General features: G+C 49.1%; 2 protein-coding genes across 3 annotated transcripts; both read right to left on the reverse strand.

The window, feature by feature from the left end:
• Positions 1–797: 797 nt before the first annotated feature.
• Positions 798–13,074, reverse strand: elovl5 (ELOVL fatty acid elongase 5). The gene is made up of 8 exons (XM_086179592.1): positions 12,951–13,074; positions 8,536–8,600; positions 8,121–8,308; positions 4,497–4,574; positions 3,791–3,962; positions 3,172–3,296; positions 2,885–3,019; positions 798–2,573 (listed from the first exon to the last, which is right to left on the reverse strand). Exons 2-8 carry the CDS (start codon positions 8,591–8,593, stop codon positions 2,451–2,453), a joined length of 879 nt encoding a protein of 292 aa, XP_086035718.1. The 5' UTR covers positions 8,594–8,600; positions 12,951–13,074; the 3' UTR covers positions 798–2,450.
• An 891-nt stretch (positions 13,075–13,965) lies between these two features.
• On the reverse strand, positions 13,966–24,576 carry gclc (glutamate-cysteine ligase, catalytic subunit). 2 transcript variants are annotated; one of them, XM_086180797.1, is made up of 16 exons: positions 23,871–24,576; positions 22,627–22,739; positions 19,239–19,421; positions 18,985–19,098; positions 18,654–18,712; positions 18,071–18,207; positions 16,931–17,005; positions 16,517–16,633; positions 16,004–16,142; positions 15,769–15,881; positions 15,583–15,675; positions 15,393–15,497; positions 15,232–15,313; positions 15,031–15,140; positions 14,781–14,901; positions 13,966–14,702 (listed from the first exon to the last, which is right to left on the reverse strand). In XM_086180797.1, exons 1-16 carry the CDS (start codon positions 24,018–24,020, stop codon positions 14,521–14,523), a joined length of 1,893 nt encoding a protein of 630 aa, XP_086036923.1. In that variant the 5' UTR covers positions 24,021–24,576; the 3' UTR covers positions 13,966–14,520. The 2 variants fall into 2 exon arrangements, with proteins under 2 accessions (XP_086036923.1, XP_086036924.1); XM_086180798.1 differs by lacking the exon at positions 22,627–22,739 and having other exon boundaries at positions 23,871–24,009.
• Between the last annotated feature and the right edge of the window lie 461 nt (positions 24,577–25,037).

A 25,037-nucleotide genomic window follows, 5' to 3' on the forward strand; every position in this document is an offset into this window, starting at 1 on the left:
CAGCTTCTGATCTCCGTCTCTGCTCCCCTGGAGGCTTCTGCCACCTGCTGCCACTTCCAAGGTCTCACCTCTGACCTCGTTCTCCACTTCTGGGTCATTTTGATTTCTTGCCAGTCTTTCGGTACATTCAGTGTCTGCACTGCACTCACTCCATTTCCCAGAAATCTCTCTGTCGCTCTACACGCTCTTCATTGTTGTGAGAACTAAATGTATGAAATATTCTGACAATACAAAATTGGTTGATGTGTTTTGATGTCTGAATTACGTTCAGAGCTTGAAATTCTCAACAACAACACAACTGAGTACGAAGGAGTTGGGCGGAGCCTCCGATGGTTCTCATCTCAACCTGAACCAGAGACATTATCACGGACTGATCCACATCGGCCTCGGTGCCGTGCGCTGATGTAAGGAGGATTAACGGAACCGCAAGTGGCTCGTTGATAAAAGTTCTTGTGTTTAGCAGGTTTAGGTGTTGAGCTGAGGCCCCCCGCCGTCTCCCTCACTGAGTCCAGCATGAAGGACACACACGACATGGAGGCGACGCTCGCAGATACGAAGTTGCGTCTCCTACTCGTAACCAGATGACATGTCAGGTTGTGGTTCGGTATCTGTCTGGTGTCGGGCTGCGCTGACCGACTGAAGGTGCTTATGATTATTAAATCTGATTAAAAGCAGAAATATCATGAGGTCACCCTGCTGTTGACGTCGCAGTGTGATGTAATATTTGAAGGTCTTCAGGGCGTTCAAGGCCTAATCTGGTTGTTGCCATGGTGGCGGTATTAACCAGGACGCTGGACATGAAATAATTCCCCTCACACACAATAACAAGGACGATCAGCAGACACTCTGAGGATGAACTCCTAGACCTGCTGCATCACACACGTCCCAGAGAGGATTCCTTTATTTGCAAAGGACTCAAAGAACAATACTGAAACACAAACGTGGCGTACAATATTTGGTGAATACTATCAGAGATTAAAGCCAAACGAATAGGAATACACACATAGAACAAACAAAAATACACAAAAGTACGTCACTCACACCTTTTTTTAAACCAATCACTCTGCACCTGAGCTGACATCATCAGGGTTACTTCTTCTAGTAGTGCCGCACTTCCTGTGGGCGAGCGTTCCGATCCGTAGGTTCTAAATCTGTGGGTTTTCCCTGCGGAAAACAAACAGAACCTACAGCAGAGGGTAGACCTGGTCTGGGTTCTAAAGACCACGTATTTCATCATGTCTGTGTTTAACAGAGTAGAAAGTACTGCCTCGTCACTTTAGAGTGTCAGGATAAAAAGAAAAAGTACACCAACAGCTCAGAAATCAAGCCAAAATACTGACAGATTATACGCAAGTAAAGTAACTAAGTATTTCTACTGTCCACCAGTGACGACGTCAAACATGAAGCGTCAGGCACGGGATCCAGGCGTTAGTCTGACACGGACCAACAAGAATCCAGAGGGCAAATGCTGCATTAGCGATAGAACAGAAGGCACTGCAGTCAGAGAGAGACTCAAACACAGGACCAGCCACTGCCAGGAGAAGCTCAGCGACGTCCAGCTTCTCCTGGCGCGGCGACCATGAATATTCAATGTTTGTGAGCAGTTCAAGGACTCGCTATGACACCTGGGGGAGAGGAGGAAGACCACGTGATGAGTGCGTGTGTGTGTGTGTGTGTGTCGGCTGCTGTTAGGTCAATAACGATGCCTTGAGTAAACGCTGTATTTTTCCTGATGATCTGGAGTATTCAGCTCAGCAGCTTGTTTCTACTTCACCTTTGCTGCACCTTTCACCTTAGAAAAGTGCGCTGACGGGATGGAACTTCCATTAACCGGCTGAATCCGCCTCGTCTGCTGTTCCTGGTTACTTCATGGTGATTGTCCACAGCATCAACTCAAAAACTCAGCTAAGGTAAAGGTCAAAGCTTCAGGTCAGCTGAGTGTATATTGTGCTCTTAAACTGGTTTAAATGTACTGGTTAAGCTTTGGTTATCCTGTTAACTGATGGCTCCGTGTTCCAGGTTTGGGACCCTCCCTGCTGTTACAGCCTGACCTGTAATCCCTCACAGGGCCATGCGAGGGGGAACGCTGCAGGCGCAGGACACTTGATGGTGTTAAAAGTTCCGGAACAACCGCAGACGCCGCGCTAACTAAACTGTAGCCTTGAACACGGAGACACGCCCCCTCCCTGAATGTCCAGCGTGTGTTTGTTTGCTAAATTCAGCAGTTGAGTAACCCAAGCAGGAGGTTTTTGCTTAGCAGTGAATTTCCTTGTGCGGTTTTACAACATACAAGAACTTTGGAACTATATTCATCTAATTCAGTGTCATAAGTACATTTGTACGTAAAGACATGGAACGTCTGCATATATGCGACTATGGCAGAATCAGAGGACACGCCTCCTAGCAGCATTAGCTAACACGCTACAGTGAGAGTCTCACTGCGTCCGGTGTCAATCCACCCTCAGCTTCCTGCGAGCGGCGAGCTCCTGAGACGACGTCCCGTTTGTGTGTCCGTTTGCTGAGGAGCCGTTTTGCTGGTCCTTCTTCAGAGAAACGCTGTGCTTCGAGTACGTCTGGAGAGACGGAAAGAAAACATGAGAAGCGTTAAGTTGATGATGATTGGACATCAAGACAGAGGCAACCTGCTCATGTGCAGGAACAGCTTTTCAATCCAACACTTTGACTTCTGTTCTCTATTTTTCTTATCGTTAATCTTTCCTCACAAGTCCGTCAACATTCGGGCCCTTGGATGCTCTCATGTGTCACAGAGGCTCAGTGCAGCAGCTGTTCTGGTCTCAGTCCAGCAGACTACACTGGTGGTTCCCATCAAGTTCAGACGGGGAAAACAGACCAAAATCAACAAGACAGGACTGGAAAAACTGACCTGAAGGTAGAAGTTTGAGAAGAAGATGATGAGCGTGACCATGTAGCCTATTTGGAAGTACAGCCATCCCATGGGGATGCCACACGGCCACCGGACCGCCAGCGTTGTCTGCAGTAAGGTTAAAAAGAACTGGATCTGCAGAGGGAAGACACGAGCAGACGCACCAGTGTTAGAGAGGTGACACTGATCCACAACCTTCAGGTCTCTGCACTGCACTCAAGACACTCCAAGAGAGACCAATCATCCCGAGGACACAGCTGGGAAAAGACGGAGGGCGATGAGCGCACCAGCTGAAACTGGGTGATGTACTTCTTCCACCAGAGGTACGGCCGCACGGCTGGGATGGCTGACAGGCCGTAGTAGGAATACATCACCACATGGACGAAGCAGTTGAGGCAGGCGCCAAAGTACGCTGGCGAGGCACAGAAGAGAGGCACAGGAAGTTGTCAGTTATCACTCAGCCAAGAAAGATCGAACAGTGAATCAACGTTTCTTTAGCCTTGTGTTTCAGTTTGACCTGGTGTTTCCTCGGGTTAGCAGCGATGTCGTGGCCATCACAAATATCACAGCAAGCGTTTTCTTTGTGAGGGGTGATGTCACATTTTCTCTTACGTGTATTTCGCTGGCTCTCCCAGATGAACTGGGACACGATTCGTATCATGTGAATCGGTAGCACGCGTCAGCGCGAGGAGCTAAAATCAGCACCAGCACAGCTGTGCAGAAACAGGGGTTTAAACCTGCTGCTAGCGTCCATTAGCGTGCTGTTAGGCTTGATGGGGACAAGAGTCTGTTTGCAGGGAGGATGCCTTTAACATCAGAGCTCTGTGAATTATTTAACTTCCACTGGGGCCAAAGAGCAAATGTGGTTCCTGGAGGGACTGAGTCACTGCAGGGCGGAACACTCACTGTGGCCGCAGGGGACCCAGTTCATGACGAACCACCAGATGTTCGGCATGCTGGCGTGGTGGTAGATGTGCAGGAACGTGATCTGGTGATTATTCTTGCGTAGAATGAAGAAAACAGTGTCCATGAACTCAATGAGCTTGGAGAAGTAGTACCACCACAGGGCCTGGATGATCTGAGGGGAGACGGCACAGCCAACCACATGCTTGTTTAATGGCGTGACACACTTCTCTACAATCCAACACAGAAGAGCAGAGAAAACAAACTCCTCCAGAAAGTTAACACTCCACCCCCCCCCCACCCCCCACCCCCACACACACTATTTCATAGGAGATCTGGTGTAAAAGCTCTTGATGAGTCAAAGCACTTAAGCTGTTCCTCTTTGCCGCCGGTGACACACTGGTACGTTGTGTAAGGTCTCTGTAGAAGTGCGAAGCACCGCATGTTTCACTGTGAGTCTGTTTCCACTGCAGCGTCCAGCAGCGACACCGGAGAATTAAACTCTCCCTGCAGCTCATCTGTGGGATTTACAGGCAGTGGCTCAAAGAAATCACGAGACTGAACAAGAGGGAAGGTCTGGCATGGTTTGGACGCTGCTGGCCTACGGTTACGCCTCTATTTGGAGTCTATCAAGTCATGTTCTTTGTCGTGAAATGACACTAAAGAGGGAGAGAAACAACCTGCAGCAGTAAACATAAAAATGAGTCACCTTATCATCGGCTTCCTGTGAGCTGTGAGTGTCCTGGCAGTAGAAGTTGTAACCACCAAACCACACGGCCGTGACGAGCTGAGGAGATATATAAAAGATAGATATATATATATATATGTATATATAAGATATATAAACAGAGGTTTATATACCGGCACAACAGACACACACACTCCTGGATGAAACCTGCAGACAAATAAAACACAGGGAGAAACAGACTTCGGTTCCATATCTGTTTTTGTGTCAAGGCCGATCTTTCACTGTTGACGCTGCTCGGGATTATTTAATCTCATTTGTAGGAAAAATATCTGAAGTTCAGCCTGTTATTGACATATATGACACAAGGTTTGAAGGTCAGGCAAAGTCTAATCTGATGATTTGTGAGCACGTGGCCACGACAGCATCAGAAAGATTCACCAGGAAGCTCCAGATGAGACGATTCCTCTCGCTGCTCCAGCGCAGGAACTTCCTGCTTCAGTGTCTTACATTCCAGCGAAGCTGAACCCAGTTGTAGGCCGCATGAACATCCGTCTCACTTCTGTTCATGAATTCTATACAGGAGGCGAAGAACTGAGCCTGTTTCTGCTCCACCGGCAGTTAAAAGTGACAATTTTATCAAGTATTTTAAGACATTTCTGGCTTTAACTGGTTAAAATAAAGGTCAACTTTGACGCGGCAGAGGCTAAAAATTTTCTGACTCCAAAAATGCTGAATCCTACAATAACCTGATCATTTTATTTCAGGAAAACTAGAACAAGCATTTGATGCGAACTGTCAGAGTTCCTTCGAAGGTCAGTAAAAAACCAACAAACTAACCAGGAACAGGCGGATTGCTGCTGCCTTCCACACCAGGCCTCGCAGAAGTGATCCAGCTGATCCAGCAGACCAGCCGCCTCAGTCTGAATCAACCCGTCTGCTGCGTAAAGACCAAGTGCTGCATCAGGACCACCGTTCGCGTGTCTCTAAGCTGATATCCATTGATTCTCTCCTCATGTTGAGCGTAAATCACTGTGTTTATTTTTTTTATTTAACCAGGTTAGAAATCCACCGAGATCAGGATCTCGTCCACAAAGGTGACCTGGCCAAGAGGTCAGCAGCACGTCAAGAACAGTTTCAGGATGTGACAGGATAAATTAAGAACAGCGGGAGCTGCAACACAACAAGAAAACAACAACTTAAGAGTTTTAAAACACAGGCGCTGTTCAATGGTCTCACGCCGTCTGTCTGAGAGAACGGGGCTCCCGTGGGAATAACTTCAGGGAGTTTCAGTTCAGGCTGGAACCTGTTCATGCAAAGCTGAAAGCTCTGTTTCCAAATTCGGTTCTTACCCGAGGAACAGTTCGAACAAGTGTAGTACAAGAACACGAGGCATTGTTCTCTACAATGAACCATGCAAATGAGGTGGAATCAAACAGAAAAGAGCCTTATAAACGAGGGTCAGCCAATGTTCCACCTCATGCACCTACGATTCACAGTGGTGGTGAGACAACGACAGCCAGCGACAAATCTCAGCGCCCAATGAAAAACAGCTTGAGACATTTAGATGATGGACTCAAATAAACTCCGAAGTCCAGAGTGGGCAAGAAGGTGTCTGTTGAACAACAGTCGATAAGGGTGTCGTCTGCATGAAAATGATTCAGTGCATTTGACAAGTAATTACAGAGACTGTTTATATCGATTGAAAATGAAACGGGTCCCAGTACTGAACCTTGGGGTACCCCTTTGGTGACGTCCAGAGAAGAAGAGGTAGTTCCAGCTACCTGAACACGTTGTGCTCTGTTGGATAGAGAGTTGGCAAACCAGGCGGCTGCATGCTTCGATAAGCCAGTGTGATGTGAGGCTTGCAGCAGCAGGCTGTGGTCGAATGTGACAAACGCTTTTGACTGATCAATAAAAAGAGCTGATCCTCTCCAACGATTTAGCTAAAATACACAATTTAAAAATCGGCCTGTAGTTGTTTACATTTGTGGGTTCACCCACTTTTAACAGGGGGAGAACAAAGGCCGACTTCCAGATTTTAGGAATTTTATTGCTGGTAAGACTGAGGTTACAAAATGTGAGAGAGGCTCAGCAATAAAACCAGCAGCCGACTTTAAAAAAAAAATGGTTCAATGTGAGCTCTGCCTGGAAGCTTGACAAGAACAATGTAGTCATGAACTTTAGTTCACATTTGGTGCCACTGAGTACAGGGTTAATGAATCACGCTGCCAAACCTCAGAAGCCTTATGTAACGCAGACAAGGGGCCAGGCGAGATGGCGAGGAGAGATAATTTAGGCGCACGTGTGCACCGAGGCTATCTGATGTGCTCACAGGTACAGAAGGTAGCCACGATCCCTGTGAGCGGCTCAGAGTCTCCATCAGTTTCTCTTCTCCAGTGGGCTGTTTATGAAAAGGCAGTTTCCAGCTAACAATGGGGGGGTGTTCTGGTGTCTGCAAGGGCATGTGAGGGATTCGATTGCTGAAACAATGAGCCTGTCAGCATCCAGCTGCGTCCCTCTCACTGCCCGCGCGTCGCCTCAGGCCGCCGTCTCATCCAATTCAAGGATGTTGAAAGAAGAGTTTGAGATTTATTTGAATGTATTTTTACATCGAAACGTGAAACCCCAGCTACGTTAGCTTAGCACCAACAACAACACAGAACAAACCAAAAACCAAGTTTGTAGGTAACATCTGACACCGGTGAGGTTTAGCGGTGCTGTGGCCCAACGTGACACCTCCGAGTGCTGCATGACACGTGTTTCACAGGGCAGCGCCTGCACAGAGCTGGAGAGTCCAGCTTTGGATGGACGAGAGCACGTTTCCACATCGTACAACGGAGGCTCGGCAGAGATTTGGTGAGAGATCGACCCTTCATCTCAGCACGGCCTAGTTTGCTGACTGAGAGTGAGCACGGCCGCTTCACCACTACGACATCCACACTCACCGCGTGGGCATAAATATACGACTTCCTCCTTTTATGAGCCACCAGTAGCCAGATACGCTACATGGAAGCCACGCACCCGAGCCCCCCCCCCCCCCGCCCCCTGAGCATCTCACAAACATATATCCTGTCCTGAAACACGAACCTCAAGTATTTCCTGTGTGTGCGGAGGAGAAATGAGGACCTGAAACCAAATCAAATGACATCATCCTCCCTGGTTTTGGACTGCTGGTAAATGTTTCCCACACAAAAACTGCAGCTAAACTCTCGACTGACGTTACCTCGGGCGTTTGATGTGCGTGCAGCAGCTGAGGGGGGGAACTGGTTTAATGGGAGCTTACGAGCCAACTGATGCCCGGCCAGGAGGTAATCAACAGAGAACCCAGCTTGTTGCTTTTACTTTTCATTGCTTACATGGATGCCACTTTGAAATGTAACCACAAAAAGTGGATGGAACAAGTGTGATGTCACTCATTGTTTTTTTCGTTTTTTTAACTCTTCATAAAAACAAGGTTATGAATCAAGCGGCTCCCTGCTGGTCAGTAGACAGAATGCAGGAACTCCCTCATTAGCGTCACTCACCTAGCCACCGCATACACAGCCAACAAACACAAGTCTCTCACACACACACAAGGTAAGTGTGTGAAGCTTGATGTCATCGTATGTCCTTGGGGATGAAGAGTGTTCCGTGACTTCTGTTTACCTGGTAGAACATGTAGAAGGACAGGAGAGTGAGGGCCAGGTTGTAGAGCACGAGGAGGCCTCGGCAGGAGTACGCCTGCCTGGACCGCATGTACCTGGGCCCCGCCAACACAATCACAAGGTACGTGACAGTGAGAGCCAAGGTCCAGCAGTAGTTGTCCAGCAGCAGCCATCCTCGCACCCTGTGGTCTAGAATATGGAGATAAAGAGGCAGCGAGTTCAAGCGCAGGTCAGCGACTGGTGGCAGCAGATGAACCCGAGGGAGCGGCAGGCCGAGGGAACAGTGGCCGACACAGATAAGCGTCAAAGAGTCCATGAAATATGGAATGAAGGACTTGGCCCAAAGGTTTCCAGGTAATGTTTACCTTCTGGTAACTGTTAGATTGAGAGGAGGAGCAGATGCCCACATCACTCACCCCTGGGACCCATCCACGACTCCAGGTAGGCGTTAAATCTACGATTGAAGACCTCCATTTGTCACCTGAAAGCAGAACACATCGAATGCGTGAGGACACTCAGACACGGACTCACGCCTGTGACAGGTTTTACATCTGCTTTCATATGGAAACTTAGGAAAATGATCAAGAAAACTCACGACCTTGTTAAAGAGATACTTCGCCCTGACTCTAGAATGTAGAAGGAGCCAGCCAGGCATGCTTAGCTCAAAGGTAAGAGCCAACCTGGCCACCAACTACAAGCAACTGCAAAAAAATGTTAAGAAACAAACAAATATTTGATTATAAACTCTTGTAACTCTTTGTAAACGGATGAAGTTGGGCAGCTTAGCTGTTGTTAACCGTCAGTCACCATTAGCATCAAGCTAAATATACGTGGCTGGCTCTTCCTGCATTCTGGAATGACAAATCACTGCAGGAGGGAAACGTTTTGGCTGAACTGTCAGTTCACACAGTTGTGGCAGCATAATTGTTTTCCCGCCTGAATGGCAGAACTCCATCACAAACCCGTGATGAACAAGCTAGCAAATCTTGACTAGCATATCTGACTGACCCTGTAGCAGCTAAAGGCTTCACGATGCTAAGCGCTAACTTGATCCGGAGTCTTTGGTGCTGGACACATCGGATGGTGTCAGGGAAACTGAGAGTGGTGGAACGTCTTCCTCACGGCTGCGGCAGAGCAGCGAAGAAGAGACGGCCGATTACCTGCCAACTATGAACCTGCAGGATGTTTTGAATCCGTTGAGTCCTCTGAGGCAGTAAACTGGACATCGCTGGCTTGTCGAATAGATTCAGAACGAGACACGGAGGCTGTGGGGAACTGCGTTTTCCCCATTTCTGATGTGCATTAATCAATAATGAAATCATCATTAGCAGCAGCGCAACAGAAAAATATTGATTGGTGCAGTTTTAAATGTGATCCAGTTAATGAGACTTGATTAATGGTGGACCCAGGAACAAAGTCCTTGATGATGGATGACTATCAAACCTACGTCAGACACCAGCTGAAATCACCATCTTCTTCTCTGCCAGCGTGACCAGTAATGGAAACTGGTCATTCCCCTTCCTCGTGTTTCTGTCTTGTCTGCATTTCTCATGTATTTGTACCCTCTTCATGTATTTGTACACTCTTTAACCCAGATGCGAGTAACCCTCAATGACCCGTCTCGTTGTGGCGCTGGCAGGTATCTACAGGACAACCCCTTCGGAGCAGAATTCAGTCCTGCAGGGAAATTCTGATGATGTGGTAAAGAAAAGCAAGTCAAAGGGTTTTATTACTGCGAGACGCTGACACGCTTCATAAAGAACCTCCTACAATCTGACACGCTTGATAAAACTGTCAACATCCAGGAGAGCCTTGATTTCTCTGCCTCTGTCGCAGAAACCCAACACAAAGAACGATCAAACACAAAAATAGAGCTTCCATGTGAACTTGGCTTTGCTCTAGGCTGCATTCAATTATTACAAATCAAAAGCAACAGAAGCAGGGTGAGGTTAGGCGTTAAAGTTTGATGAGTCCCGTGCGCCCTCAGACCTCCTGGGTCTGTTCATCTGACATCATAGGAGAACATGGAGGTGGATGAAGGTGAACCTCACCGTCTCCTTAAAAAAACGGTTTCACAGTTTAAGGAAAAAAGCAGCGCTCTGGTTGCGCTCTGAGGAGAGGAAGCTGCTCCACCCTTGAAGCTGACATTCTTACCGGCAACCTGATAGCACGTTTTCTATTCACTATCAGCCAGGAGGTGTTTGCTCAGCGCGGCGGGCCTCCGAGTGTTTGCAGAGCCTAGCTTTGCTGCAAATGCCACCTCACAGCCGCAGGAATCACAGCACGTTTGTGGTCTTTATCTCCACATTTCCCAGGTAACCATTCAACTCAGTCCAGTGACTGGAGACCTGAACCCCAGAACCTGAGATGAAAACGGTTGTGTGTGCATATTTCTTGTGTTTTTCCTCCTCCAGACTGTCAAATACCCTGAGAACAATTTAAAGGTTCACACCTCTGAATTATACCCCGTAACTCAGACTTGAGCTGGCGTGAGGACAGGTTTGTGTGGGTCTGAGCTCCCAGGAGGACCAGGACCCACACAGGCTAGCAGGAGTCCAAGTGTATCCATAACATTTAGCTAAAGCATCTCATTCAATCTGCCTGCGGCTCCTGATTACTGTCATCTGACCAGCAGGCAGAAGACGGCTCCGCTCTGGCGAACTTACAGTTCAATCAAACTTTATTCACACAGCAGCTTCGCTGCATCAGGAGCTGCTCCAGGTGCCTCACTAGCATCCATGCTGGAGCAGCAGTGATGCATTAGCCTGCACCGCAACACCATCATCTGGGAGGCCTTAATCAGTAACGTGACCCACCACCGCACAGCGTGTTAGCATGTTAGCGTGTTAGCCATAGGAAGTGGTGCTTCCAGTGAGTGCGTTCAGCACTGAGCTGGTGGGCCGCGCCCCCCTGAGGGGTCCTGATGCTCCAGATTCAGACCGGCTGCCATGGCTCTCCACATACTGTACTACAACCTCCACATACTGTACTACAACCTCCACAAAATATACTACAACCTCCACATACTGTACTACAACCTCAACAAAATATATTACAACCTCCACAAAATATACTACAACCTCCACATACTGTACTACAACCTCCACAAACATATACTACAACCTCCACAAACATATACTAAAACCTCCACAAAATATACTGCAGCCTCCACAAACATATACTACAACCACACACGCCTCCATTCATGACTACTGTGTGCATGCAACCCCCCCACACAAACACACACATGAAAGGAGCATCGTATCAGGAACAGCATCATACATCCAGATAGTAATTATGATGCTACCACTGATAGTACTACTGATGATACTACAAATAGTACTACTGACGGCACCACTGAAAGTACTTGATGGTCCTACTGATAGTACTACTGACGACACTACTGATGGTACTACTGATAGTCCTCCTGATGATACTAATTATAGTACTACTGATTGTACTACTAACAGTACGACTGATAGTACTACTGATGATACTACAAATAGTACTACTGACGGCACCACTGAAAGTACTTGATGGTCCTACTGATAGTACTACTGACGACACTACTGATGGTACTACTGATAGTCCTCCTGATGATACTAATTATAGTACTACTGATTGTACTACTAACAGTACGACTGATAGTACTACTGATGATACTACAAATAGTACTACTGACGGCACTACTGAAAGTACTTGATGGTACTACTTATAGTACTACTGACAGCACTACTGATGGTACTGCTGATAGTCCTACTGATGATACTAATTATAGTACTACTGATTGTACTGCTAACAGTACTACTGATGGCACTATTGATAATACTACTGATGGTACTACTTATAGCACTACTAACAGTACTACTGATGGCACTATTGATAATACTACTGATGGTACTACTTATAGTACTACTAACAGTACTACTGATGGCACTATTGATAATACTACTGATGGTACTACTTATAGTACTACTAACAGCACTACTGAAGGTACTACTGATAGTGCTACTGATGGCACTATTGATAATATTATTGATGGTACAACTTTTAGAACTACTGACGGTACTACGAATAGTATGACTGACTGCACTACTGAAGGTACTACTGACAGTACTACTGATAGTACTTCTGAAGGTACTACTGACAGTACCACTGATGGTACTCTGGTGTTTCTCCTGTCTGGTATGGAACAAGCTGGAGAACCAGGACCAGAACTGTCTGGGCTGATGTTCCGGAGGGTTTCCAGGCCCACGGAGGTTCTCCCTCCTGCCCGGGTCCCTGCTGTTGACCTCGGCCGTGCTGTCAGCCTGCAGGCGCAGGTTCGTGCAGCAGAACCTGAAACTACATGAACGCCCCTGAAAACTTTCCTGCATCATCATGAAGCGAAGCCCTGCGAGCGGCGGCGGGAGGAGGAACTCACCGGATTACTGACACCACCGAACCGAACCTTTAACATCCAGCGTATACCGGCAGTGTCAGGCTGAGAGGTCGTGTAACGGTGGCGCGAGCCCGTGAACCCACCGCGGCTGTTTCGTGGAATAACGTGGATTTTCCACCCGCGTCACATGTGTAACGGAGCTGCATTTTACGCACCAAGTTCCGTCCGGCAGCGAGCCGGCGGGGTGCAGCCGAGGGCGGTGATCACCCTCCTCCTCCACCTCTCCTTCATCATCCTCTAATGTCTCAACTTCCTGAGCTTCTGCGTGGTTCGTGTTTATCGCCGTGTCGATCGCATCCAGGCTTCAGCATCACCAGCATCACCAGCCGACTCATCGACCCCCCCCCCCCCCCCACCCCATAAAAAGAAAAAAAATCCGGGGGGACTCACCAGAAGTCCCCGAGCGGGCGGACAGCAAGCGGACCAGGGGGTGGAGCTGAGAGCCCGGGCCGTTGGACCCCGACAGACGGAACAGACGCGCAACCTTCGCTGGCCGCTGACTGCTGACGCTCGGAGCACAAAGTGCAGCCTTGTGGCTCCGCGGAGGAGGAGGAGGAGGAGGTGGGAGGACCTGGCAGGGAATGACCCCCCCCCAGCAGCCGTTCTAAACCCAAAACTCCACCAGAGGCACTAGTGCTGCGGTGTAACTTTGTGTCGTGGTCACAGCGCCAGCGCCGCCTACCGGCGACAGAAAGCTTCAGCCTGAAGACGGAGGCCCCGTGGGAGCTGCGGGCCTGAGTGAGCGAGTGAACGAGCGGGGAAGTTGTACGTGCGCATGCGCACGTGGTACAGGCCCATACAGCAGCTCTCCCTCGCTGTAACGTGGCCCCACTCGTTTTGCTTCTCTGTTGAGTTTCACGTCTGCTGGACTCACCTGGCTGAAATACCAGACCCTGTGGTCCCCAGAGAGCCGGGCGCCACCGCCATCTCCTCTGGGGCTCACACATGCAGCATTACTTCGGTCGGCCTACTGTTCCTGCACTGCCAGTAATTCAGTTGCTCCTAGCAACCAGGAGGATGGGTCTCCTTAGGGTGCACCTGAACGCACCACGACCCACCACAGCAGCTCAGCACCAGCCAGCTGTGGGTGAAGACGGTCCAGCTGTTGTCTGACGGACATTAGAATGTGAAAACCTGAAAGAGTTCGCGTGCACTCCTTTAGTGAACCTCAACAACCACAAAAAACCTTTTAACCTTTAGACGCACGAGCAAATGCGGTGGCGGTCGCGTTAATGAGGCTCCGCAGGACGGGCGCCACTACGGGTTCAAACACACTGAAGCTCAACATCTCAACTTGACACTTATTTGGCTAATAGGAAGCGATGATGATGATGAAGCACGCAGCCGGAGGAGGCCGGGTGGTCCAGAACCGAGTTCCCCATCACCAGAGCGGACAGACGGCTGTTGTACAGATTTATTGAAGCAGCATCACATTGCAAACGTCTCCACCTGAATGCAACACTTTCTTCGAGGTCCCACTACAAGAACAGCAGAGCAAAGCAAAGGAGTCTTAGAATGCAAAACAAGATTCATATCAAATGGGGGGGGGCGCTCATATTCGTCATCAATGACGGCGGCGGCGGCGGCGGCAACCCTCTGATGTTAGTGCTCTGGCGAGCGGCGGTGCAGTATTTACAGACCACAGGATTAAAAGCAGACTACTGTACAACTCCTGGCTACCTTTACATTCTCACACTGATGAGTTTAATTTCCAGAGAAAAATAAATACACATCTGATTTCTATGACATAACCTTTTTTCATGTCTTAACCCTATTAAAATAATTTGTAATCATAAAAATCTGATACAGTATATGTACATACAACCGATGCAGGTGTGTCCCTCTCAACACACACACTCATGCTGTTTTGCATTTTCTTAAAATTGGACAACTTTCATCTTATTTGACATATTTGGTCTTTACATGCGTCTACGTGGAGCAACCGTTCCCACAGCCGTTCTCATTTGAACTTGTTGACTGGGTTCCCGATGAGCTCGGGGCATTGTTCTTCCCCCTTGGCGATCCGGTCACACTTGAGGAACAGGTCATAGTTGATCTTGTCAGTGATGACGCTGTCCTGCTTGTACTGCGGGTGCTTGGACACGAACTCCCTCATCCACTTGGCCATGGTCATCAGCTCGCCTGCTCGGCGACACAAGGACAGATCTCAGAGGCGCAGGAGGAGGAATGTGATTGTTTGAGGCTTTCACGCTGGTTTACCTGAGGCGCGCTTCTTGATGAGCTTCAGGTAATTCAAAATGGTGCAGCGAGTGTCTACATCCACCTCCATGTTCTCCAGGTAACAGTTGAGGATGGGGATGAGTCCTTGGAAAACTCCCTCCTGGGGAGGGAAGAGGAAACAAGTATCAGCAACTAATTTGGCTTCTACTTGGTGGTGAGAACCCAAGAATCCCTCCGACTGAGGGAGGGGGAACTCCAACCAGTTCCCATCTTCCTGCTCCATCATCACCTTTCCATTGATGATGGTGTCGATGCTCATCAGGGTGAACTCCTCGTTATCACCGTCCGTCTCCAAGCCGTTCTGGGCCGACGGGCCGCCATCCAGGACCTGGTTGCAGCCTGAGAGAGGACAGGACAGATTCTGCAGCAACTGCGACACTCGGAGGAGCCGTGAAGGTCAAACTGAGGCGGCGCTGGTTCTCATAATCACCTTTGAAGATGTCCTTACGGAAGTAGAACATCCCCTCCTGGACCGCGTTCCTCTTCTGTGCCACCTTCATGTTTTCATCCACCTAATGAAACACAAGTCCTGTGTCAGAGTACTGCAGTTCTACAGGAACAGTAGTAGTACCACGAACATCCAACCTTTACCTTGGACAGGGGGATTAAGAAGTCCAGTTTGTAGGACAGGATCACTCTGGTGAGCAGGACGACAAAGACCACGTACGCAGCATTTTCAAAATCCGTTAACTGGACCTGAAGAACAACAAGGACAAAACCAAACATGTAAATCTGCGTTTGACGTGGCAGAGTCGTTAACCAGGGTGCAGGTGACTCTTACCTCCATTGGGCGGAACTCGACTCTCCAGCCGATATCGGAGTTGGGAGGTGGCGGTTTGAACCGCATCGTCTGCCAGTTGGTGGACTGGAGATTCTGTAAAACATCAGGTGACAAGAGTGACCACGACGGAGACGCTCAGGGGTGGGCCTTGCTCTTTAGATGCCGGAGGAAAACAGGCTTCCTCACCTCGAAGTGATCAGACTCGTTCTCATCATCCAAGTTGATCTTCTCCTCAAAGACGGAGAGAGGATCCCGGATGAAGAGGTGAGCGATGTGCTGGGCCAGGAGCTTGTCGATCCCTGGAAACACAAACCTCAGTCTTCATGTCTTTACTGGACAGTGAGCGTTCACGGACGCGAGGACGAGTCATCGGTTTCATCCGTCACCATTTCAAAATCAAGAAGCGGCAGCAGGGGCTGACCTGCGCTGAGCAGCTGCTTGTAGATCTCCTCGTCGATGGTCAGGTCGATGTCGTTGTACTTCTCCCCACAGCTGGACAGGTAGCTGTCGATGGAATCGTATCTTGACTTGAAGATTCTGTACTTGTTGTTTTTCAACGGCTGCAAATGAAAAAGACATTTGCTTTACACTGGAATTATAACAATGTTACAGAGATCTCAGGTTCTAGTCTGCAAGAGCTCAAGACAGAATCGGGAACCAACAAAATAATCAACGGCAAACGAGCCGAGAGGGGAGCCGTTACAGGATCCCCGATCGAAGCGTTCACCTCTCACGCATCAAGGATGAGGAACACAATCATTGTCAGTTGTAGAACCGATTCTGGTCCGTTACTGACCCCTGGTGGTAGCCCAGGTGACTTGAGTCACAGCCCCAGAACTCCACCAGTCAGTTCACTCAAACCTTTTTGCCTTCTCAATCTCAGTTCATCTTTCTTTCTTTCTTTCAGGCTCTTTAGGGAGGCTCCACTGCTCACCTTCAGCCCGCGCTCCTCCTGTGTCCGGTCATCCACCGAGGCAGAAATAACTCCCCAGCGACAATCAATATCGGACACATGGCCTCTGTAGAAGGGCGAGGCTGCGCTCAGGGCCATCTATGCACAGCAGCAGAAACAGGGTCATCGGATGCCGTTTCGTTCAGTTATGGCTACAACAACACAGACTCCAAACAAACCTAAAACTTGATGGAACATTGACATAAGACAGACGTGATGAGTCAGCATAATTACATCTGCTTTCATCTTCATGTCATAAAAACCTTCAGTGCAACCCTGCAGAATCTTGACAGTCTGAACATCTTGACTGAGCTGATGGTTTAGCTAAAACAGCTAACTAAGCTGCAAATGTGGCAGCAGCAGTCGCCGCCGCCCAGGCGTCATCTCCTCACTCACCACTATGGGGCAGAATGTTGCTAGTTGGTCATAAAGGTACCGAGCTTCGTCAATGCTGCAAGCTTGGAATGTCACCTGAGAGAAACACAGAGAATGAAGTACATTTATAAATCATTTATTGGGATAATAAAGTTCAAGTCACATGACTGGGTTACGCCGTCTCAGCCCAACATCAGCAGGCTCTCCACCACTCTTTTCACCAATGATTATTGAAACAGGATATTAAAATACAGCGATGAGTGTGTCGCGTTGACCGACTTGTGACCTGTGCTGTAAACGCAGCCCACCCTCTCCTTCCACTGGAGGACCGCGGCCCCTCCCTCAATGCCCAAACTCACTCTGAAGCCCTCTGGCCCAGAAACCTGCCAACAGCCAGCTCGTCTCTGCAGAGGGAGCAGCTTCACCTGGAACTCGCGGGAACACGAGACTCCTTACTGTTCAGCTGAGGATGTGAAGCCGCTTGGAAAGAAAGGAAGAGATACGACATCCCAGCCGAGATGGACCAACAAATGTGAGTGTGTCTGAAAACGGAAATGTGATGTTGTACTGCTACTGAGGTGGCAACACAACTCGCTTCAACGTGATTAATGCTGGGGCAGTTCATCAGAAGCTGTCAGCAATGCTGCTGCTGCCACCTTGTGGTAAGAATTGAGTGGTCAACAACATTAGGAAAGAATGGAAACTGCCAGTTCGCTTCATCCTGTTTGCAATAATCACCAATAAAATACTGTTACAATTTTTTTAAACTGTTGAATATCATTACAGCAAATGTTCCTGAAGTACGAGGACACCTGCAAGGCTTGAGTGTGACACTCAGACCGCCACTGTCACGCCACGTCACGCAGTTTTTCACTGCCTCACCATTTGGCTCCAACCCCTCCTCTCCCCTGAGAGACCGCCTAAATTAAAATGTATTTGTGCCATTATAATTATTATCATGAAGCACCGTCACTGTCCTCCATGCTGCCAAAGGTTGCACACAAGCCTGTGATGGAGTGTGACGCATCAGAAAGACTCAAAATGTGAACGGGATCAACAGACTCTTCAACGGAGTTCACCAAGGCCTGGCAAGCCCACTTCCACGCGGGTGTAGCATGTTTACCTCCCCCGGGGAGGATTTTGACTGCAATCCCTCAGTACCTGCAGGCAGCAGTTGCCCATGCCGAAGCCCATGGCGTCCATATAGATGTGGTCAGCAAGAGCCGCCCTCGCTGATTCACCGTCATCCTCAGGAAACTTCTCCACAAACGGAGACGGGGTGCACTTGTCTTTGTAGACTGAAACATTAGAAAGAACATGTTTATACTACATACTGGTGTCAGGGCTGCAGCAGCCATGAAAACAGACGGAGCATCAAAAACCTCACCCCAAAGAACAAACACTTGCAGTATAAACAGCAGGTAGATGTAGAAAAAGAGGAAGGCGGAAGTATAAAGATAGAAACGACAACACGAGCGAGAAAAAGTGCAGGTTGAAGGTGTGAAATACGGTCAACTGATTCACAGTCAGTACCAGAGAGGAAACCTGCGGTTCACCACTGAACTGACACGTCGGAGTGGGTCAGACGTACACAGAAGTTTATCCATGTACTTTTACTACTTAGGAGATGCAGAGCAACCATGTTACAGTTACTGTCTGTGGCTTCTCCTCACATAAACTACAGATGTGTCAGAACCATCGCCAAACACGTGACGCTTTCATAAAACTCTTCATTTCAACTTACTTGGCACATTAATCACCACTTTCTCTCCTCTTCTGTGACGTATGTTTCTGGTAAGGGTGCTGAAACGCAAACAAGCACACACAGGTCACTACAGGAAGCCCTCCAAGTCATCTTTACTGCGTCTGACGTGCTTTCTGTGGGTAAACTGAGGCTACGGCTCCGTGGCCTGGTGTGCATCTGACCAGGTTAATTAAGTGCTGCAGCGATGCAGGATCCGCACCGCGCAGCACCGTACTTCCTCCTCCAACACACTCAGGTGTCAGTGCTCTTGGCTGCTGCACCTGCAGCTCATTCATAAGTTAATAATCTGTATTAGCAGCAGGCTTCATACCTGAATCTTGGGTGTCTGTTGATTGCTTCATCGGGGAAAAAGAGTGACTTTGATACTCCCTTCTCAATGGGCGTTGGCGGATACTCTGGCTTTGTGAACCCTTGGCAGCCCAACCTAACCAGCAGGTTACAAATATAAGTGAGACACAGCTTCAGAGATGAACACTCCTCACTGAGACTGATGAACACGCTGGTTTACTAGTGGCAGCAGGCGGGGGGGTGGGGTGGTGGTGGTGGTGTTCTGCATGGGCGTACCGAGGAAATGAGGTGATGGTGCAGAGGGTTTCATTCTCGTTGAGGACAGATGAGGCCTCCTGTCGTCTCTTCCCCATGTTGCCCTCCACAGTGTTGAACTCCGACATGGTCCCGCCGTACGGCTGCCCCGGAGTTCCCTCAATCATGTAGCTGCCGTACTCTGGTCTCCACAGCGTGGGGTGACTGCAAACACACAGAACACGCGTCGGTACGAGCGGGACCATTGCAAACGAACGCGGCGGCGTATTTTTGCCTCCGAGCAGACGCTGGGGTGTGTGCAACAGAGGGACAGTAATGAGGAATGTATCGGCTCTACAATTCCCACTGCCGCTGGTATTTCCCCTGGGTCAAGTTGGCTCCACAGATTTAGACTGACGTCATGTGCAGCAGGGCAAACACAACACTCCAAGCTTGTACAAACACATTCACACAGCCTGCAGAGAATTCCTCTTTTTAAAAAGGCCAGGTTACTCGAGTTTAGGCAGCCAGACTGGCAGCACTGACATGTCCTTCAGCAAAACAGCTTTAAATCTCCCCATTTTTGGAATGTGGTTCAACTCCCCCTTTAAATCAAATGAACTACCGTCATCTCGACTTCTGCCCCCCCCCATGGGTTTGGCACTTTGTGGTCGTAAAGATGAGTTGAGATAAAAAGAAATTCATTTTCCGCACAGACAGTCGTCTTTTTATAGCCTGCACACTGATCTGGACGCACACCTGTGCCTTCTATCCTTCCACCTGTGACATGAGTCTTGACAGGACAAGAGGCTTGCTAGCTGATAATCTAGGAACACTGAGGCGCTGCTGCACCCCCCTCCGTGACAGCAACATGGCTGCAAAAATACCACGCAAAAGGTTCACACCAACAGCCTCCCAGGTGTAACTAGACACACACTTCTACCCTCAATCAGGGAGCCTGACACCTGAGGACCCCCCAGGGGATGAAACTGAGATTATAGACTGGTTTGGCCTTCTCCACCTGGAGCCAAAAAGACCTGTGAATATCAGTTAATGGAGCCTCTTGGTCTGACATGAGGGAAGCTGTCAAGGTATGCAAACCTGGCAGAGACACAGGAAGAGCTGGCGTGGTTTAATTTCAAGTGACAAAGTGAAGCGAGAGAAAGACTGGAGGGCCTTCCTGATTGACAAGCGTTTGACCGATACGGCAACACCAGCTTTGACTGTCAAATTAACAGTCAACTGTTGAGGCCTGCAGGCAAATGCAGCGTGTCAGAAACACAATAACACGGCTTAGTTTGCAGGGCAAAGTTCCCTACGCCAGCTGCCCCCAGCGACGTGACTCACTGCAGTGAATTCACGTCCGTTTGTTGTTGTGGTGACATCGTCAGGTTGTCTGGTAAACGTGAAGGAGGACGACATTACAGGTGTAGTTCAAGTTGGATTTAGCACAACAACCTGAGACACACCATTGTACGGTGTTAGCGTGTGATGAGGCCAACCGAGCCACTAGTGTGTGTGTGTGTGTGTGTGTGTGTGTGTGTGTGTGTGTGTGTGACCACACGGCACATGCACATGCCTCAGCTGCTGTTCTGTTACAGCCACGATCGGTGTCTGAGGGCTGCATATTTACACGTGACGGACGTTCTCACGTCATCCTTCTAGCCACAGCTGGCGCTCCTCTCCCTGGCAGCGTCATACTGCCAACTGTCTGCTATGGAAGGTGGCTGCCTGTGGCAGCAGGGTTGGAGAGGCTGGAGCTGCAGTGGCAGCTAACAGGCGCAGAAGACCCCACCGAGAGCAGCCGTCCTGTCCAAACAGAGTTCTAGTGGTAGAACTGGGTGTTGGTTGAGCTGCATGACAAACTGGATCCTTCCTAAACGTGCCTGCAGGGGTCGTTAATGATTTCTAAGAGTCGCTGAACAAAGGGAAGTGCAACAGTAAACAGCGGTTGAGGCCAGTTGTGGTCAATAATCAGCTGCAGGACAGAATCTGGTTCATCCAGGTCACACGTCAGGATGTCAGTCAGAATTGACCCTTTCAGAGATTCAAGCTGATGTTAGCCAGTTTCCAAATTAAAGACACTGTTAAAAACCAAGCGCTGAGGGTGAGCGAAGCAGAAGACCACCTGCTGTGGGAGGATGTGACATCAACCCTGAACTGAGCAGCAGCAGCACGTGTGGCGGTGGAAGCCTATCGTGCTGTCCGAGCTCTGAGCTGTCACTCATGTCGTTCATCTCAGCTTCCGTCCCCCTCAGACAACTTACACGGGCTTGCAAGTCTTCCTACCTCTTGAACTTTTCCTCATTTTGTCTTGCGACCACAAACATCAATATGTCTTCTTGCAAGTTTATGTTAAAGACCAACACAAAACAGCACATAATTATTAAGTTCAAAGAAAATTATACATGATTTAACTTTTTTTTTTTTACAAATAAAAAACTGAAAAGTGCGGTGTGCAAAAGTATTCAGCCTCCTTTTCTCTGAGAGCAAACAGCTGCCTCCAGGAGTTTCCCGGTGGTTGCTGAATGACTGAATGTTGACCTGATGACTAAATGGAGTCCAGCTGTGTGTGATCCAGCTGTTCTGTGACACCTCAGGTTTGCAAAGTGAACACTGGAGAGCAAACAGCACCATGAAGTCCAAGGGACACACCAGACATGTCAGGGATGAAGTTGAGGAGAAGTTAAAAGGAGGTTAGGCTATAAAAGGTTTCCCACGCTTTGAGCGTCTCACGGATCACTGCTCAATCCATCACCAGGGAACGGAAAGAGTGCGGCACAACTGCAAAAATGAAGTGATGGAAGATGGACCGAGCCAAATCCAGGCAGTCTTGGAAGAAAACCTGTGGAGTCTGCAAAAGACTGGTGACTGGGGCGGAGGTTCACCTTCCAGCAGGACAGCCACCCTCAACATGAAGCCGGGGCTACAATGCAGTGGTTTAAAACTGAACATTTTCACGTGCCAGACCGGCCCAGTCAAAGTCCAGACCTACAGCCAATCAAGAATCCATGGCGAGATCTGAAAACTGCCGTTTACAAACGCTCTCATCTCATTGGCAAAGAAGGAACGGTCAAAACTTCAGTCTCTAGATGAGCACAGTTGTGTGCCACTTTGCGTTGGTCTTTCACATAAAATTCCAGTCCAATATATTTATGTCTGTGGCCGTGACAAAATTTGGAGAAGTTCAAGGGGTAAGAAGCCTTCTGCAAGCGGCTGCATCAGGCCAAACAGCTGAGAGCTTTGAATACCTGAGCAAGTGTCTGTACTTGAAAGCCTCCTGATGCGGTGACACGTGTTCACACCACGAGTCACTGAGCTGCGCTTCACTCCCTGAGATAAAATCGGTTACGTGTGGAGTCTCACTTCAAAGGGTTACCTTCCTACAAGATGGAAACTTTTACAGTCTAGAAGGGGAAAGCGTCCTTACTTGGGGTCCATCTTTTCGCCTCGCTCTTGGAGAACTTCCAAAATGTTCCCGCTGTTCAGGACAAGTCGCACCTTCTCATCCTTGTCGTCCAGCTCCACCAGCATGTACTCCACCTGAAGGTGAACGATTAAGAACAAACAGCCGGCGCCATCCCGCTTCAGCCCTTGCTCCTCTCATTACAATGGTGATACATGAATCCAGCAGATGCTTTATTTCAGTTCTCAAGTCATTATCTCCTGGTACCACTTAGCTGCAGCTATCAACGCCATCAAATTCAATGTTTTCATTACTTTTGGAAGTTTGGTTGTTTTCCAATTCAAAGTGACAGCAGAAGGGCGACGCTACCCAAACACAACAGGAGAGCCGACTCATCCGGCGTCACTCCAGCGGTGTTCTAGCTGGTTTACTGCGATTATCATTTTATTCTAGCACTTCATCAGAGGCAAGAGCAGCACCGGCCGGTGGGAAAAACACTTTTAGTCAAACATTAAATCAAACACATTTCTAACTTGAGTTTTTTTGGATTTGTGCTAGATGACAGCACAACGCTGGCGTTTTCAAAACCGGCCTGGGACTCCATCACATCAATTCCAATTCATCAGCTAGGATTCCTTGACTTTGACTCTGCTACGCTGTAATCCCCTGTCTGAAAGAGGGATTAATCTGTAACAACAGCATTCCACATTGTTCAAAATCAAAACACTGTTCAAGCTGGAGCTCACAGAGGAGGTTTGTGGTGCAGCAGCGGGTACAAACTAGAAACTAGGAAACTGAAAATTGTGAATGAAGGAAACAAAGTGACAAAGTGACAGGCGACAGAGGAGCTGATGCATCCTGACACACAGCAAACACTCCTGCCTGTCAGGAGGATGACACGCACACACATTCGGTGACTCTACCAGACACGTGACACATATTAGTCTGATTACCCTTAAATATCCACAAATGCTCCTAAAACTTGTTAAAGACAAACCTGAAGTGGAAAAACTGGTAATACTGTACATCACTAAAGGCTTCATTTCTCAGGGCTGTGACCAACAACCACGGCCAGGAGGAGGACGGGAGCAGCCGCACGACCCGCGGCCGCTGCTCCCGTCCTCCTCCGGAGGGTCAGCCTGGTGGAGCAGGCCGGGCTGTTCAGGGCTCGGTGCTCCTACCAAGACCAGCCCACTATTGCATCATGCCTGACCCGCCATCAACACAACCACATGCCCGCCCGCTCCGCGAGGAGCCGCGTGTCTCACCTCGTCCCCCCACTTCAGCACGTCCTTCTGGCGATCCTTCACCTTGTTGTAGATGTTGAGGAACTGGATGATGCCGTGTTTTCTGATGTGGTCGGCATACTTCTTGGTTGCTTCCCAGTTGAGAGGAGAACCTTTTGACAGTAAACCCATCGCACAAACGCAACCACGCGCGCGCACACACACAGACAGACAGACAGACACACGCGTGCTGGACAGCGACCGCGCGTGTCTTCCTGGCCACTTGCGTTAGCTAGCTAGTTCGCCCCCCTTGCACCGAGCTGGGATGAAGGAAGGGTCCGAGCGAGCGGCGGAGCCTGGCTGCTTACCGAGCCGTCGGAGGGTGACGGGGGGGAGGCTGGAGGCTCAGGCTACTGCGAGGCGGAGCGCCCTGTCTGTAACCTTAGCTGGGCGCCCAGGCGAGGAGGGCCTGCTCATCACTTGCTAATGTATAGTTAGCTCGCTGCAGGGTAACGCACGCTGCTCAACGAAAACGCCCAACCGGTCAAATCAGACCTGCTCGACTCGGAGCTCGTCACCGAGCCGCTGTGTGACGGAGTCGTGGTCGGTAGGTCACTGCCGCCAAAGCGAGCTAACTCCCCGGTGCTGTAATGTATATATTACGGTCCTCCTCCTGCCTCTACTCGCTTGATGTCACTATGACTCAGCATTCTTGGCCCCTCAGCCCCGCCCCTCGCCTGTCACTCACACAAAGCGAAGCTGCCTTCGTGCATTGCTGGAAAAGAAAACCGCGAGGCTCCCGGGTGCTGCTCCTCCTGGATGCGGAGGAGTTCAGCGACACCCCCACACGGAGCACCATCACACACTAAACCCTCCGTCTGCTCTTTCAGGCTTCCTTCATTCGTTTCCCCTCTAACGTTTGTAAAGATTCGTACTTCTGCCGACCTCACATTCACATCTGGAACTTTCTCAGCTTTACATTTCCGTTCACAGTTCATGGTTCTAAGTGCTCTTGTTTCCTTTTATAACCTTCATTTCACCGTACGAGCAAATGCGTTACGTCAGTAACAGTCATAGCACCGTCACCAGACAGTATCTGTTGGTGTCGTGTGTTGATCTGTTTTTATGTCTGCTTTACACACGTTTTGCACCGCTCAGAAGTATTTTCAACTGTTGTTGTACCGTTGCACTTTGACAATAAAGGTATTC

Source organism: Aulostomus chinensis, chromosome 16, assembly GCF_037954235.1.
Source record: "Aulostomus chinensis isolate RoL2024-O1b breed Wild chromosome 16, RoL_Achi_v1.0, whole genome shotgun sequence".
NCBI lineage: Eukaryota > Metazoa > Chordata > Actinopteri > Syngnathiformes > Aulostomidae > Aulostomus > Aulostomus chinensis.

Bases quoted from the DNA above. Each gene is read 5' to 3' on its own strand.
- gclc (XM_086180797.1), bottom strand. From the start codon at position 24,020: ATGGGTTTACTGTCAAAAGGTTCTCCTCTCAACTGGGAAGCAACCAAG. The intron at 18,208-18,653 runs GTAAGTTGAAAT...CTAATGTTTCAG, and splicing joins AGTGGTGATTAATGTGCCAA to TCTACAAAGACAAGTGCACC. The intron at 15,498-15,582 runs GTAAGAGTCACC...GTTGTTCTTCAG, and splicing joins TCGAGTTCCGCCCAATGGAG to GTCCAGTTAACGGATTTTGA.
- elovl5 (XM_086179592.1), bottom strand. From the start codon at position 8,593: ATGGAGGTCTTCAATCGTAGATTTAACGCCTACCTGGAGTCGTGGATG. The intron at 8,309-8,535 runs GTGAGTGATGTG...TCCATATTCTAG, and splicing joins GTCGTGGATGGGTCCCAGGG to ACCACAGGGTGCGAGGATGG. The intron at 3,963-4,496 runs GTGACTCATTTT...GTCTCCCCTCAG, and splicing joins CACAGGAAGCCGATGATAAG to ATCATCCAGGCCCTGTGGTG.